We start from the raw sequence: 18,048 nt of genomic DNA on the forward strand, positions 1-18,048 counted from the left end.
AAATCTTACAGGTCAGAAGAGAATGGCATGGTATTTTCAAAATGATGAAAGAAAAAAAACCCTGTCAGACAAGAATTTTATATCCAGCTAGAATGAGCTTCATAAATGGAGACAAATAAAAGTCTTTCCCAGATAAGCAAACACTGAGAGAATTGATCACTACTAGACTGGCCCTACAAGAAATGCTCAAAGGAGCCTTAAACATGAAAAGGAAAGGTCAATATTCACAGTTATGAAAACACACAAAAATGTAAACTCATAGGTCTTGTAAAACAATCACACAAAGAAGGAAGAGGAAGGAATTAAATGGCAACATAACAGAAGTTCAACAAACCACAAAGACAAAATGAGAGAGAAAAAGAAAGGAACGAAGAATTTATAAAACAACTAGAAATCCGCTACCAATATGACAAGAACAAAGTCTCACATACCAATATTAACATTAAGTGTAAATGTATTAAATGCTTCACTTAAAAGATATACATTGGCAGAATGGATTAAAAAAAACATGATCCAACTATTATGCTGCTTACAAGAAACTCACTTTGTGCATAAAGACACATAATGACTGAAAGTAAAGGGGTGGGAAAAGATATTCAATGCAAATGGAAACCAAAAGCAAGCAGAAGTAGCTATACTTAGATAAAACAGACTTTAAATCAAAAACAATTAAAAAAAGACAAGGAAGGTCATTATGTAATGATAAAGGGGATCAATTCTGCAAGAAGACATAATGATCCTAAATATATATGCACCCAACATCAGAGCACCCAGATTCACAAAACAAATATTATCAAACCTAAAGAAAGAGACAGACAGCAACATAATAATAGGGGGGGAATTCAATACCCTACTCACAGTGCTAGACAGATCAAGACAGAAAATCAACAAAGGAACATTGGGTGTAAATTGAACTTTAGAACAAATCAACTTAACAGACATTTCCAGAATATTCCACCCACAACTACAGAATATACATTCTTTTCATTAACACATGGAACGTTCTGCAAAACAGACCACATGTTAGGCCACAAAACACGTCTTAACAAATTTTTAAAAATTGAAATCATATCAGGTTTCTCAGACCATAATGGAATAAAGCTAGAAATCAATACAGAAACTGTACAAACATAAGAAAATTAAACAACATGGTCCTGAAAAATCATTGAGTCAACAAAGAAATAAAGACAGAAATTTAAAAATTTTTGAACAAATGAAAATGAAAACACAGCATACCAAAACCTGTGGGATACAGAAAAAGTAGTGCTGAGAGGGAAGTTTATAGCGTTAAATGCCTACATCAAAAAACTAGAAAGATCACAAAATTAACAACCTAACATCACACCCTAAGAAACTAGATAAACAAGAACAAATCAAACCCAAGGTTAGCAGAAGAAAAGAAATTAACAAAGATCAGAGCAGAAACAAATGAAATAGAGACCAAAAATAAAAAACAAAAAACAAAAAAACAAACAACAGATCAACAAAATGAAACGCCAGTTATTTTAAAAGATTAACAAAATTAATAAACCCCTAACTAGACTAAAGAGGAAAGAGAATCCAAATAAATACAATCAGAAAGGAAACGAGAGACAAACAATTGATACTGCAGAAATACAAAAGATCATTACAGACTTATGAATAACTATGATCTCACAAACTAGAAAACCTATAGGAAATGGATGAATTTCTAAAAACATACAGTCTGCCAAGATTGAACCAGGAACAAATACAACTGAATAAATCAGTAATGAGTAGCAAGATTGAATCAGCAATAAAAAATTTCACAACAACAAAAACCTCAGGACTAAATGGATTCATAGCCAAATACTACCAGATGTACAAAGAAGGACTGCTGCTAATCCTACTGAAACTGTTTGAAAAGGTCAAGAAGGAGGGAATCCTCCCTAACTCATTCTACAAAGCCAGATCACCCTGATACCAGACCCAGAAAAAGATGCAATGAAAAAAGAAAACTACAGATACATATCCCTCATGACCATTCTTGCAAAAATCCTCAGTAAAATACTAATAAACCAAATCCAACAGCATATCAAAAGAATAATTCACCACAATCAAGTGAGTTTCATCCCAAGGATGCAAGAATGGTTCAATATATGCAAGTCAATAAATGTGTTTCACCACATAAACAGAATTAAAAACAAAAACCACATGATTATCTCAGTAGATACAGAAAAAGCATTTGATAAAATCCAGCATCCCTTCATGATAAAAACTCTCAAAAAACTTAGCATAGAAAGAACATACCTAGAAATAATAAAAGCCACATATGACAAACCCACAGCCAACATAATAATAGGGAAAAGTTGAAAGCATTCCCCCCATAGTAGGCCACAATTGGGATCAGCCTACTCAAAAGTATATAGGACAAGAGCCAAAGATTGCCAGCAAGATAGCATCAGGCATTCTTTTTTAGTGAGACCTTGTAGCAGTTCATAGAACTGGCTACACAGTTGTCCAGGAGCTATACTCTGCCTCCATTTCCACAGGTGATGCTTAGGTACAAAGAAATGAGATCCACATTGGATAGGTTTAGGAGTTGCCCTGGCTTAAAAGCCTCATGTCCCACAGAAGCCAGTATCTCTTATAGCAATTCCATAGGCATAGTGTTCAGCATCCCCATAAGGTTCATACTAAGTTGCAAGAGTCACTGCACTCAGGGAAGCCCACAGATTTGACTTCTAACTAAGTATTTATAATTCTTCTAGTTTTTACCAATCATGAGTCATTTTTCACCATAATGTTGCTCAGGAACATAGCTGACATTTTTATCTTTGTCAGGTGTCCAGGAGAATATAATTAAAAGTCAAAAGTCAGAGTCTCTTGTAGAAGAGTTTCCCTTTACCTACGCACATATTAACTCATTTATTCCTTACTACAATGAAATGTTAGTTACTACTATTATCTCATTTTATGGATAAGGATACTGAGATACAGAGAAGTTATATAACTTGGCCAAGGTCACACAACTAATTATAAAGATGCTAGAACAATAATCCAGGCAGTATGACTCCAGTATGTGCACTCTCAATCACTGTGTTAGGCAGGATAATAGTTCTCCAAAAATATCTGCATCCTAATTATCAGAACCTATGAATATATTTTATTATATGGCAAGGGGGAATTAAGGTTGCAGAGGGAATTAAATTTACTGATCAACTGACCTTGATACAGGGAGATTTTCCTGTATTATCTAGGTAGGCCCAATGCAATCACACAGGCAAGCAGGAGAACAGGGAGGCAGGAGATTCAATGTCAGTTTGATACAGTGTGACATACAGACATTGCTGGCCTTGAAGATGGAAGGCGCCATGAGCCAAGGAATACAGGCAATCTCTTGAAGCTGGAAAGGGCAAGGAAACAGATTTTCCCCTAGAGCCTCCAGAAGGAATGCGGCCTTGCCAACACTTTGATTTTAGCCCAGTGAGACCCATTTGTACTTTCAGCTTCCAGAACTGTAAGATAGATTTATGTTGCTTTCATCCACCAAGTTTGTGGTAATTTGTTATGACAGCAATAGGAAACTAATACACTCATACTGTACTGCATCTCATACTGTACTATATTTCTTGCTGCCAGGCTTTCCCACTGCTGTTTTGTTTCTGCATATAACATTCTGCCTCCTTGTCCTACTTCTGAAGAGCCTTTCCTGGCCTCTTCTTTAATCTGGATTGGTTGGTTCACTTCTGTGTTTTTATCTTACTCCATGGCAATTCTCATATTGCATGTCAAATAATGCAGACCTTAGCTACCTATAAGCCCTCCTTCCTGTTCACCTTTTAAAGTTTAACTTAAACATCACTATTGCCTGGAAGTGTTTCCCGAGCCCGAGTCCCCTAGCCTGGACTAGGTGTTCTTATCTGTTCTCCTACCACCTGCTGATTTTTGTCATAAAACTTACTCCTTTAATTATAGATGTTTACTTGTCTGTCTCTCCCACTAGACACCTATTCCTTCTCATCTTAGTATCCTCAGTACCCAGTTCTAGTACCTACTGCACTCTGAGGACTTAAACAATGTTTGATGAATGAATGAATCAATCAATCAATGATTCCATTTCTTGGAATTGTTGTTGGAATATCTTGAAGTTGAATATCAACTTTTTCTCTCCCTCAGGGTACCGAAATTAAGAAAAAGAGTTCACTGTGGGCACTGTAAAACATATAAGAGATCTAACTCTGCTAATCAGGGGTTTATCCCTTTTAGCATTCTTTCTCTCAAATAATTATTAAATTTTAGCACTATTTCCATAGATAATAGCTTGGTTATTTTTCCTTTTCCTGCCAATTTTGCATGAGAAAAAATCAAATACTTTACCTGGCATAATATTTTGGCACAAAGACTGAAATTCTACTATGTGGTCCAAGACTTTTGAGCCAAAGAAACTTCTCTGGCTCTTGATCTACATGGACTCCTTAGATTTTTATCTTTCAGCTACTTCTCAGTTTGAGCCAAAGAAACTTCTCTGGCTCTTGATCTACATGGACTCCTTAGATTTTTATCTTTCAGCTACTTCTCAGGTAAAAGTATTTCCATTCACCCTCCATAGGACTCTGTATACTCTTGCCTGCAAAAACATCCAGGCAAGATGCCCTCTTCCTCACCAGCATTCTTAGTCTTGAGAGCCCCTTCATGAACTCTTGAATCTAGACCTGAATTGGATGGCACAAAGCTTCATCTAGACTTTTTGTTTCTCCTACAGGCTCCCCAGTAAGTGAGTTTGATTCTTATGATTCATAGAAAAAAGCTTTTCTTTTCCTTGATGTCTGTATACTTTGTGAGACCAGGCCAGAGTAAACATTGATCTTTAGCTCAGATCATGACTGTTTTATAAACAAATTTAAAGTTGATTTAAAGAAAAGAAAAGTAAATTATATCACATAGAGCATGAGAACCCATAAATGTATAATTGACAATTTAGGTATTCTAAAGGTATTTGGGGAATCTTTCTGAAGAAGTAATAAGCACGAGGAAGAACATTCTGTTCAGCAATTGTGTTCCCTACCTTTGGGGTTAGAGCAGCAAAGGAGTTAAAAACTATATAAGAACACAAGGAAATGCTGGCCAGTTGATGGGATTGTACAGTAATGTAATTTTTATTCAGAAAACTTGCTGACACTAGAGATTTTTCTTATGAAGAACTCCTTACATCCAATGGATGATGTGAATACATTTAGAACGCTGAGTGAAGACTTAATAAGAATGTCTTCTATCTGATTGGTGTTTATATGGAATCAGGTTACTGTAGAATGTGAAAGAATGGTTAGAATGGTTTCAGTCCAGTTTCTAAACGAAATGAAAAGCATTGTCTTAATTGAGTTTGTTTTGACATTCTTGCTGCCTCACTCAGGTCAAGTAGCAAGATTAAACAAAAGAACAGAGCTAGAGGGTAATATGAGGCCTGGACCAAAATGCTGTAAATGTTAGGAATGGCATTCTTACTAGCATATGAAACCTTTAAATAAAGAATGTTATGTGGGATATGCATTCATCTCCATGTTAAAAAGGCCATGTTGGAAATGTCATAGAGTTTAGACAAGATGAGGATTAAGATCGCCTGAAAATTAGTCTTTTGATTATTATGAGAATTTGATTACAGTTCATATGACATTTATGCATAGACATTTTCCTTTAGATTATTTGAGATTAGACTCTGCTTGAAATAAGGGGATTTTTAGATATTAGAATAAAGGAGTTAACCGTGGTTATATTTGGAACACTGACATAATAACAACATGTTTTTTGAGTGCATACGGTATGCCAGACATTCTAAGTACATTATATATACATTATATATAGTATGTAAACACATTGTATTCTGATGTCTTAATTCAATGCACACAGTCTCAGAAAAGTATCCAGGAAATCTTTTTCCTCCTGGAAAAAGGGTATCTAGGTAATTTTTTAATGCTTTAAAAGAAATCTGAATGCTATTTGGAAAACTCTCAAAAATAAACATTTGCTTGTTCAATGTTGTTGATAAAAAATAGCTTTGTATATCCTTTTTCCTTTTGAAAAGCAGTTTATTGTTTAGTTTTTCTTCTCCCCTCCCCCACTGATGTAGGCTACTGAATGGAGCAGAGTAATTTCTGAAATCAGTTTACAATTATATGTTGCCCTTTTTCCTGTTCGAATATTCAGTAACCCAGGTGGTAGGCATTAGCCTCTAACATCCATTTTGGCAGTATATGTACCTTGTGTGTATGTGTGTGTATATCTATATCTATATAGATAGATAGACATACTATGTCTGCAGAGAACTAACTGATTGAGGAGGGTGGTATTTTTTCTTCCAATCTATGTTCAAATCTGTGAACTAAAAAGGAGGCATCTAATCTGTAGTTCTGAATAGATTGGTTATCCGCTAGTATACAGGGTAACTTGTTCTGCAACTCTTAGGTGCCAGAGTTGTAAGGGGGAAATGAAATTACTGTTTTTAAAGTAATTATGTTTTATGCTATTAGATTTTTAAGTGAATTTTCCAAATTCTTCCCATTTTATCTTTTCCTCTACATAAAATGTTTCTAAAATAACAACAAAAACAATCTTTTAGAATATATACCTAATTTCCTTATATGGATCCAAGTAAAAGAATACTGGAAAACTAGGTAATGTAGGGTTATCTCTGTAAGTGAATGCCTGGGTTTGGGAAGCATCATTGTTCTTTAACTGTGATTGCTGGCACAGATGGAGAGCAGAGACCACTGCCTGTTGAAGCTGGTGCTGAGAAGGACCGTGGCTGTTCTTTAGAGGTTAATACAAGGAAAACCTCTTGATTTGCCAGAGGAGTCTGGGAGAGGAGCAGATGGCTGCAAGAAGGGCCCTCCAGCTTACTCAGCTGCTCTGAGAAGCTTAGGGTCACCTCTCTAACACAAACAAGCCAAGTAGCTCTCAGGGTAATGGGGCAGCATCATTTGTATTCCCGAATAACAATACCACTCCTCACTTTACAATCTCTTGCACCCTTACCCAGTGTGTGGACACCATCTGCTTCTGTGAACTTATGTAGGCCACGGCCCTGGCCAGTTGGGATTGCTGTTGAATGAATGATATCTTTGGGAAATGTGTTCTTTACAAATTACTTTCACATGACTCTGATAGGTGGATAAGTCTTATTATGTCTATCTGCATAATTAAGAAACTGAGGCAAAGAGGAATTTAGGGGTACTGGAATTACAGCTCAAGCATTCTCATTCCTCATCTCTTTGTATCATATCATAGCATTAGTCCACAGAGCCATTCCAGTGCTCTTGTTCAGGCAGTAGTTACCCAGCTTTTGAGTAAGGCTTTCTGGAAAGGAAATTAGCTCTTTTGTAGATGTTACTCTCACTGTTTTAAGCCTTCTCCAGGCTTCTGTTTTCTTTTTCTATTTTTTTTATATTTCCCTTGACCATCTTGTCTTTGTCAGGCATCCAGGCTTCTGTTTTGCTAGATGACAGAAAGGAGAGAAAGAGTGGCTGCTTTATTTTCTGCTGTTATACTGCTGTGACCTTCCAAGAGACAGGAATTAAGTAAGAAGGTTTAATTTACATTATGCAGTTGCATCAAAATCAAATTTATTCAAGAGGAAGCATTCTCATTCAAAGGAGTTAGTTTATATATTTGCATGTATTCATTATATATGCATATATGTGACATATATATTTTAACTAACTATGAGAAAAATTACTCTTTTTGTAAACCACGGCTCTTCTTTTCCCTGCCATTGGCTGAAATGACATTCATTTTCATGCATTAACACCTGCCTAGGGGCATGGTGAATCAAAAGAGCAATGAGCAAAGTGGTTTTAATTGCCCAAGCTTTACTAGAGTCTTTCTTGTACTCAGAAACACAAAAGACTTTGAATGGTGTCAGAGGGCTGTACTGAGAAGTGCTTTCCTTTAGAACTCCAAGCAGATGATTCACTCACTGTGCTGTTGAGTCTCCTACAGATGAGTTCATGAGCACACCTTCATTCCAACTGTGAGAGCATCACAGCAGTTGTCAGTTTCAGTTGCCTTGATGATTTGCCCAGAAAACCTGGCAAATGACAAGTCAGTATTTACTAACTTGTCGTTAGTGCCGGACTCTGTCTTTATAGAACTGTACTTGCTAATTACCTTTATAAAGTTTTGTATACATAATTTAAACTGCAGAGTCATATTAAATATATTGTCATGGTTAGGAGTACAGGCTCTGGAGCCAGACTACCTGTGTTCAAATTCCACCTCTACATTTTACAAATTGTGTGATCTTAGACAAGTTCTTTTATCTCTCTGATCCTCAGTTTCCTTGTCTGAAAAAAGGAGATAACAACTGAACCTACTTCATAGGGTTGTTCTGAGGATTTAATTGAATGGAAAGCACTTAGAACATGAATATTTTTTGGCACGTAGTAAGTATCCAGTAAATGTTAGCTAATGAAACTGTTCATATGTTATGTTTTTAAAAACAAGTTATAAAAATTGGCAGAAGCATGACATCTGTCCATTTGATGTATAAATATGAATTATGGAAAATAATCTTGGTGCTTCAATATTATTAGCTTGTATACATATTATTGTTACTTTGCTCACCATCCCAGTAAACTTATTTAAATACTGGATGATTTCATTTTAATCACAAAAATCAGGAATTTTATAAACATGTTTAACCTTCTGTGAATTATAGATACCATTATATACATTAAAGATTCAGTTTAATGTTCATTTATTCATTCATTCATATGCAAACAGACCATTGTCATACCCTTACAGTGTGCCTGGATGAAAATATGGAGATAAAAAAGATATAACCCCTGCTATCAAGGAGTTCACAATCTAAAGGGAAAGACAAACATGAAAACTATTCATTACATTAATGTCAAATGCTGTAATAGAGATATGACTGATGAAAAATGAGAGCTCAGGAAGAATCACTTAACTTAGTTGTCCAAAGAGATCAGGGAAGACTTCCCAGAGTTAGGGACTCAAGTGAGTCAAGAATTAGGATGAGGAGGTGAGAAGGTCATGCATGCCTGTTATATGGAACTTTACATGCAAAGACATAGAGGCTAAGAAAATAGAGAAAACATAGCACAGTTAAGAATCTGCAAATAGTTTGATGTGTTTAGTATGTTGAAAAGTGGTGGGAATCAAGTCTAAAGAGATAGAAAGATAGCACATCTTAAGAAGTTTGAACTTTATCCTATAATCATTGGGGAACCATTGAAGGATTTTAAGCAATTCAGTTCAGCAAACTCTTTTATAAATGTTTCTTCTGTGCCAGATTCTTAGGTAGCAGAAATATAAGATAAATAGGTCACAGTTTTGTAGGAATGACATGATTGTATTTCTCTTTTGGGAAGATCATTCTGCTCATGTTTATGGAAGATGGGTAGAGGGAATAAGACTTGGGAGAGAAAGATTAGTTAATCCAGTCAAGAGTTTATTATGATCTTGAATTTAGGCAGTATTAGGGGATTTAAAGGAGAAGGGCTAGAATGGAGAGAGATACTTAGGAGGCGGGATCTACAGGATGTAGTGACCTTTTGAATATGGAGCAGGAGAAGCTAAAGATAAATCCCAGAGCAGTGGCTGCTGCCTGCCTCTGCAGCCTCATCACATGCCATTTTACCCCTTCCTGTTGGCTTTCCAGTCACTCGTCTTCTTTCTGTTCTTTGAACATTCCACGTTCCTCTCTGCCTCAGTACATCTGCATAAGCTTTTCTGTCTGTCTTTTTCTCTACCTGGAGTCCTCCTTACCACTACTCTGCCATTCCCTATCCTTTCACCTATTAATTCCTACTTATTCTATACAATTCTGCACAAAATGTTATTTCCTCAAGGAACTCATCCCTTATCACCCTTGTCCCTAAACCAGGTACCTCCTATTATACACTGTTCTATCATTCTTCTTCATAGCATTTATCACAATTAGAATTAAATAATTACTTGTAGACTTTGTTGTTTAATATCTTTCTCCCAGACTAGAACATAAATGCCATAAGGTCAGGGATCATTAGATTTTTTCAACAGATGTATCCTTGGGACCTCACATATAGCAGCTGTTAAATAAATATTAGTTGAATGAATGAATGAACCTTGATTTAAGATATTTTTTTGAAAGAGGGAAAGAATATTTATGTTTTGGCTCTTTGAATTTCCTGTAGTCACAAAAAGAAGGACAAGTGCTATGACTTTTTGGTTACCAAATTGAATCTGACCAGGGAAACTGCATGTTGCATATTCTCTGCCATTTGTCCCTGTTCAGATTCCATTTTGCTCTCAGTTTGGTAATTAAGTATCATAGTAGCTGGCTATATGTAAACAAAATATTAAAATTGAGTTAGTATGATTTATCAATATCTTAATTTAAAAAAATATTAAAGAAGCAACTCCAGACATCATCTGATTTTCCTAATCTAAGAAAATAAGGTTGATGTTTTAAAAATGTTATAATGGAAAATAAAATGTTGTTATTAGGAGCTTAGACTCTAAAGCCAGACTTCCTAGGTTCCAACCCTAGCTCAGCCTCAGTTTCTTTACCAAGAAAAATGGGGATAATAATAGTACTAAACACATAATTTTGTGGTGAGGATTAAATGATATATGTAAAAGAACTTAGAAAGTACCTAGCACATGATAAGTGCTTAAAAATGTTCCTGGTTAACAGAGCAGAACTAAATGAAATTTAAACCAAAAAAAAAAAAAAAAAAAAAAATACAAAGCATCAACAAAATGAAAAGTTGGTTCTTTGAAAAGAACCATTGTGATATGTAATGGAGAAGGGGCTATGGTAGGATGAGATACCACTTTACCCCTGTCAGAATGGCCATTATTGAAAAGTAAAAAAGAACAATAAATGCTGGCATGGATGCAGACAGATAGGAATGCTTTATACACTGTTGGTGGGACTGCAAATTAGCATACAGTCTATGGAAAACAAGATGGAGATTCCTCAAAGACAGAAATGTAGACTCACCATTTGATCCAGCAATCCCACTACTGGGTATCTACCCAAAGGAAAAGAAGTCATTTTATCAAAAAGACACCCACCTATATGTGAATTTTTATTGCAGAATTCACAATCGCCAAGATGTTGAATCAACTTAAGTGCCCATCAATTCATAAGTGGATTAAGAAAATGTGGTGTGTATATATACACACCATGGAGTACTATTTAGCCATAAAAAGCAATGAAATGGCTGGGTGCAGTGGCTCACACCTATAATCCTAGCACTCTGGGAGGTCGAGGCAGGAGGATTGCTTGAGGTCAGGAGTTCAAGACCAGCCTGAGCAAGAGCAAGATCCCATCTCTACCAAAAATAGAAAAAATTATCTGGTTGTGGTGGCAGGGGCCTGTAGTCCCAGCTACTTGGGAGGCTGAGGCAGGAGGATTGCTTGAGCCCAGGAGTCCAAGAGTTTGAGGTTGTGGTGAGCTGTGATGACGCCACTACACTCTACCTGGGGCAACACAGTGAGACTCCATCTCAAAAAAAAAAAAAAAAAGGCAATGAAATAATGTCTTTTACAGCAACTAGGGTGGAACTGGAGACCATTATCCTAAGTGAAGTATCTCAGCAATGAAAAAACAAACACCACATGTATACTCTAATAATTGGGAGCTAGACAATGGGCATGTAGAGATATAAAGGTCTTTAGAAACCAAGAAGGGGAAAGAGTGGGAGGGGGTGAGGGGCAAAGACTTACCTATTGGGTGCAATGAACACTATTCTGGTGATGGGTGCATTATAAGCTCTGACTTAAACATTATGCAAGGTATCCATGTAACAAAAACATTTTTACCCCCTTAATATTTTGAAATAAAAAATAAATAAATAAATTTAATATTCAGGTCCTCAGTCACACAAGATGCATTTCACATACGCAATAGCCACATATGACTGGTGACTGTTACATTAAGTATCACAGATATAAAACATTTCCATCATTGCAGAAAGTTCTGTTGGAATGACTGAGTATGTGGGATTTATTTGACTATAGTATTAATAAAACAATACAAACAATTATAATTGGCACTCACAAAAATTAGTGCAATATATGTTTTTGAGAATAAGAATTACCATCCTATAACTACTAATTATGTAATATTATCATAATATTATCAACAATTTGTTTAACCAGTGCCACAAACTGAATATTTAAAATATCCCAGATCTTACAAACATACAGATAGAAGGAATAAGTTCTGGTGTTCAATAGTATGGTACAATAACTATAGTTAACAGCAATATATTGTATAATTTCAAAATAGCTAGAAGAGAAGATTTGAAATGTTCCCAACACAAAGAATTAAGGTGTTGGATATTTTAAATACCCTAATTTAATCATTATACATTGTATGCATGTATCAAAATGTCACACATACCCCATAAATATGTACAAATATTATGTATTAATAAAAAAATAGAAAAAATAAAAGCCTATAATTTTTGGGCATTTGAACATTTGATAAGTAAGGTGATTTCACAATATATGTGTTTTCTTTTTCTATTTTAGGAAAATGTGAATGAAGGATTATCACAAAGGTGATATTTGGGAAAACTTTGTCTATAAAATAGTTTTTTCCATGAGTTCGAATCAATTTTTGTAGTGGTTGTTTCTGTCACTTTTTTTGTTAAGAGCCCACTGTGTTCCCAGGCACTAAACTAGCCACCTTACATGGTTTTTCCCCCCTATTTTAAAGATAAGGTTGTTAAGAGTCAAAGAACGTGAGAGAATCAAAACTATAAATAAAAATTAAAGCCACCCCTGATGAAATAATAGGTCAAGGCAGCTTATCATCAATGACTGTTAAAATCATTAGGTGACTAGCTGACAAGGAACTTTATAATGGATGGATCAGGCCAACTACACCAGAACCCACTGCTCAGTCCTAACAGCACAAAGTAAGAAAGACAATCAGGTTATGTATCTTCTGATTCGATGCAATAGAAAGTATATTTCAACAGTATAGAAGTAATTTCAACAAAAAAAACATGAATCTGATCAAGTCTCTAGAGCTAACTATTATTTTTCAATAAATAATTGGGGTGCTGGGGAACAAGAGAACTTGTAGTTTAAGAGATATAACAACCAAATTAAATGTCTAGATCTTGTTTGCATCCTGATTTGAACAAACCTCCAGTTTTGTTTTATTTTTAAAAAGGATTAATTATGAAAATCTGAACACTGGATAGTTGATATTAAGGAATTATTTTTACTTTTTAGTTCTTTTAGAGTCATACAGAGGTGTTTACCAGTGAAATGATATTTCTGGGATTTGCTCCAATGTAATCCATGGGGGAGGTGGGGAAGGAGTTGGTAAAGGGTAAGGATTAAATAAATTTATCTTTGTGTTACTAATTGTTGAAGCTGAGTGATGCATACATGGGACTCATAATAACTGCTCTCTATAAACTTTTTTGTTTGAAAACAAGTAAGTAAAAAGTAAAATGTCAGAGCACACAATGGGTACTCAATAAATACATGCTGGATTCAATAAAGATTTTTGAAAACAGGCTTTTATGTGTTTGCTTAAATCAGATTATTGATAGACATGTTTATGGCAGTAGGTTTGCAATGGGAAAGAAGCACTACATTGAACCTATTCTATCTAGCTTTATTCTCAGGAGTAATTACACTTTTTAAAAAACGTCACTAGGTTACAATAAGGCAAGGAGTACAGATATTTGAAACAGACTTTCGGTTTACATTCTAAGAGATATGAAGAGAAAAAGAATCTCCCAGCAAGCAAACTTACACAGAGCCACTCAGAGCCTTTTGCTTCAGATGGGCCCAGACCTGGTGCATGAGCTATATCAGAGTTAATATAGCTGATGGAGCCCAAACATTTCCCCAACTCAAATAAACATGTTCCCAAGAGCATCATGAGCTTTAGCCAAAGCCTCTAGGGAGCCATGTATAAGTAGCTTTTCAAAAATATCTTGCAGAAAATTTCTCAGTTGTTTTAACATTGACCTATTGTGAAGACAGCTGGAATCTAAACTGATACTTGACATTTTGGCTCTAATTCTAGGTTAACCTAGGGGTTTCAAACCATTACAAATGCTCTAAAAACTGAGATTTTAAAATTTTAATATACCTGAAAATTTTTTTCTTTCTTTCTTTTTTTTTTTTTTGAGACAGGGTTTCACTCTGTTGTCCAGGCTAGAGTGTAGTGATGTGATCATAGCTCACTGCAGCCTGAAACTCCTGAGTTCAAGCAATCTTCCTGCCTCAGCCTTCCATGCCTGGGCTGAAAGTTATTTTCTAATAATATTTCTAATTGTGTTGGTTTATAGTTTATAATTCAATTAAATATGGTATTGATTGCCATACAATACAATGTTATACAGAGACAGTATGGTGTAATAGTTAAGAGTATGCACTTTAGAGCCAGACTGCCTGGGTGTGAATCCCGAATTTGCCACTTACTAGCAGAGTGACCTTGAGCAAGTTACTTAACTTCTGTATGCTTATATTTCCTCATACAAAAAATGGAAATAATAGTAGTAATCAGAGTTTTCCAGAGAAACAGAACTGGTAGGAGGTACATACTGATAGATAGATAGGTAAGATTTATTTCAAGGAACTTTCCTATGCAGTTGTGGGAACAGGCAAGTCTGAAATCTGTAGGGCAGGCTAAAAACTCTTGGGCAGGATCTCATGCTGCAGTTTTGAGGCAGAATTTCTTCTTCTAAGAGAAACCTTAGTTTTGCTTTTAAGCATTTCAATTGATTGGATGATGCCCACTCAAATTGTTGAGAATAATCTCCTTCAGTTAAAGTCAACTGATTATAGATGTTAACCACATCCACAAAATACCTGCACAGGAAAACCTAGATTAGTGTTTGATTGAATAGGTCGGTACTATAGCTTAGTCAAATTAACACATAAAATTAGCCATCACACCTACTATCAAATTCATAAAATTGTGATAATTACGTGAGTTAATGCATGTACAACACTTAGAATACAGCCTAATGCATAGGAGGCATTCATAAAGGCTCAGTATTAATAAAAGAGCTCTTCTATGTAACATCATATGTAACATCAAATGTTGCTTTGCCAACATTAGGTAAATACTGATAATAAAGTTCTGTGTCTAACATTGTGGGAGATTCAGTTGACAGTCACTATAGAATCATATTATTTCTGCATGGGAGTGAACCATGGAGGTAATCTAGGCCAGCATCTCATCTTTAAAATGTAGAAGCTGAGGTCTAATCTTTTTTTTCATACTATAACCAGAGTGGTTTTGTTGTTTGGTTTTTTTTTTTTATAGTGATGAACAACATACAGAGAGAGCCCTGCCGTCATGGGCCTTATATCCTAATAAGATTCTCACTAATAACTATTTCTGTCTCATATCTATCCAAGATTCTTACTTATTTTCATGCAGGAAGGGAAGGTGAGATTGGGCTCAGAGACTGTGCTGCAGGCCAAGTCCACCTAAAACATTGAACTGATAAAATAGAAATGTTTCTGCTCACCTTTTAGACTCAAGGGCTTGATGCCTAAGCTTTTCCACGTTGACATCTCTATCTTATCTGAGATTTTTACATATCCTTTCTGTGGACTGAAGTCATTTCTCAACAATGTACTTAATATTCCCAGAGTGGTCCTGAGGGTCATTAAGAATATACTTTCTTAGCACCTGGTTTTCAGCCACTATGAAACTTAGCTATTAGGGAAATTGTCTCTTATGCCCTTCACATGGAGACCCATTTCCAAAAACTGCATAAAAACATTAATAGATCTGTAGGACATGTTACAGTTTTACAAGGTACTTTTCAGTGATAGGCAGAGCAAGTGTTATTATCTCTACTTTACTGAAACGAAGTAAGGCTCAGAGTTGTAAAGTGAGCAACACAAGGCTACATAGTAAATAGCAGATTCTGGCTGCCTGATTCCTAGTGGAATGTGCTCTCTGGTATATTACTCTGCTGGCAATGTCTGCTGGGTATAAGTCTGCAGAGGAGCTGCTTCTCAGCCCTATAGTTCTCTTCCTGAGTTCTTAAGTGAAGGCAGTCTTTACCTACACTTAATCATATTTGAATGTAACCTTTTGACTTTGTTTTAAACAAATGGCAGTAAATATTTTTAAACCTGCAGCTAAGTTTAGCTGAAAAAATGCTCTGACATTTAAAACATATACATGGAGGCCGTGAAGTTAGCAAATTTATTTTTATCTTTTTCTTGCTCTGGAAATTAATCTTAACTTTTTCAGTAATGTGCACCTTTCCTTGGATTGTACCTAATGTGCCTTTAGTAGTGATTATTTTGCTAGGTTTTATGAGTATGCTTATAAATTTGGGTCTTATTCTTATTTTAACTAACCGTAATTGTCTGAAACTTAAACTTTGGAAGATTTTCTGTACATTTTTTAAGTCTGCCAAGTCACAGTGGTAGCTCTGAAACTTATATATGCACCTTTTACTCTTTGCCAAATATTTCTCCAACAAATAGGAGATTTTTTTTAGAGATGGAGCCTCACTCTGTCAGCCAGGCTGGAGTACAGTGGCACGATCATAGCTCACTACAACCTCAAATTCCTGGGCTCAAGCAATCCTCCTGCCTCAGCCTCCCAAGTAGCTGGGACTGCAGGCACACACCACCACACCTGACTAATTTTAATTTTTCCCATTTTTTGTAGAGATAAGGTCTCACTATGTTGACCAGGCTAGTCTCAAACTCCTGACCTCAAGCAATCCTCCTGCCGCGGCCTCCCAAAGTACTAGGATTACAGGCATGAGCCACCATGCATGCCCCTTATTAATCTTTTTGAGACTATGATGAAGGGTATAAACTACTCCCTCAGAAAAATGTACATATGTACAAGCAAAAATTTTCATATTAGTTCAGGAGGTTCATGGATTCTAGGGTAAGGACTCTTCTTATAGATTGTGTGTTCCTTCAGAGCAATATCTGAGTTTAATTGACTTCTGTGTCTATGGCAGAGCCTACCACATATATAGGAAATACTCAGTAAATAGTTTCTGAATTGATGAATTGAAATGCAAAATGAAAATCTATCAATTTCTTACTACAGAATCTCTAAACACTGTTTTTTCTTTGTTTCCTTAGGCTTTCATCTGAGTGGCACAGTAACTGAGCTGGCCACTGCTTCTGAACCAGCAGTGACTTACAAAGTTGCAATCAGTTTTGATCGATGCAAAATCACCTCAGTGACATGTGGCTGTGGAAACAAGGACATATTCTACTGTGCTCATGTGGTAGCGCTCTCACTCTACAGGATCCGTAAACCAGACCAAGTCAAATTGCGTCTTCCTATCTCAGAAACCCTTTTCCAGATGAATAGGGACCAGCTACAAAAGTTTATTCAATATTTAATCACAGCACACCACACTGAAGTTCTTCCTACTGCACAGAAACTGGCAGATGAGATTCTGTCCTCCAACTCAGAAATCAACCAAGTGAACGGTAATTGTACATTTTTGTTGCAAAATAAAATAGTCTTTTCCACCATCACTGTCACCAAAACAACCCTCATGCCTGTACTTTGTTGCACGTTTAGAGGTTGAGACATTTCTACAATTGCAATCACTTAACTTTAATAAATTCATTCTATCCAAACAACTATGTTTAACTCTTAGTTTCTTAAAGTAATCCAATTCTCTATCTCAAAGGTTTTGATGAAAAAGGAAAGAGAATGTTAGAGTTATATATTGGTCTAGGTTATGGGCTTTCTTTATTAATACAATTGCTGTCCTAGGAGCCTGAAATATGCAACAGTGAGAGAAAGCACAAAATAATTTGTGTCATTCAGTAAATTGAGGTGGATATGAGAAGTCACTTGACATTTCAGGCTCCTACATAGCATCAGAGTTATCTTAAGAAGCATCTGTTAGCATTGTGCTTATGAGCTGTATAATGGGAGTACATGGATGGAGAAAGAGCTTATTTTCACTCATTCATTCAACAAGTATTTACTGAGTAACTACCATGTGCAAGGAATAGTGCTGATTGTTGAAGGTATAAAACAGACATGGTTCCTGCATTCAAGTAGCTTATAATCTGGTAGAAATAATAGAGAGGTCTGAA

At 35.8% G+C, this 18,048-nt stretch overlaps 1 protein-coding gene across 1 annotated transcript in view; it reads left to right on the plus strand.

Annotated features, from left to right (window-relative positions):
* Positions 1-17,532, plus strand: part of LOC123634216 (zinc finger SWIM domain-containing protein 5-like) — a 38,467-nt gene extending 20,935 nt beyond the window's left edge. Inside the window, exon 2 of the mRNA XM_045545575.1 lies at positions 17,071-17,532. Coding sequence (XP_045401531.1) covers positions 17,071-17,528 — 458 coding nt within the window. The 3' untranslated portion in view covers positions 17,529-17,532. The remainder of the gene's footprint in view (positions 1-17,070) is intronic.
* Positions 17,533-18,048: the final 516 nt, after the last annotated feature.

This window comes from Lemur catta, chromosome 3 (assembly GCF_020740605.2).
Source record: "Lemur catta isolate mLemCat1 chromosome 3, mLemCat1.pri, whole genome shotgun sequence".
Lineage (NCBI taxonomy): Eukaryota > Metazoa > Chordata > Mammalia > Primates > Lemuridae > Lemur > Lemur catta.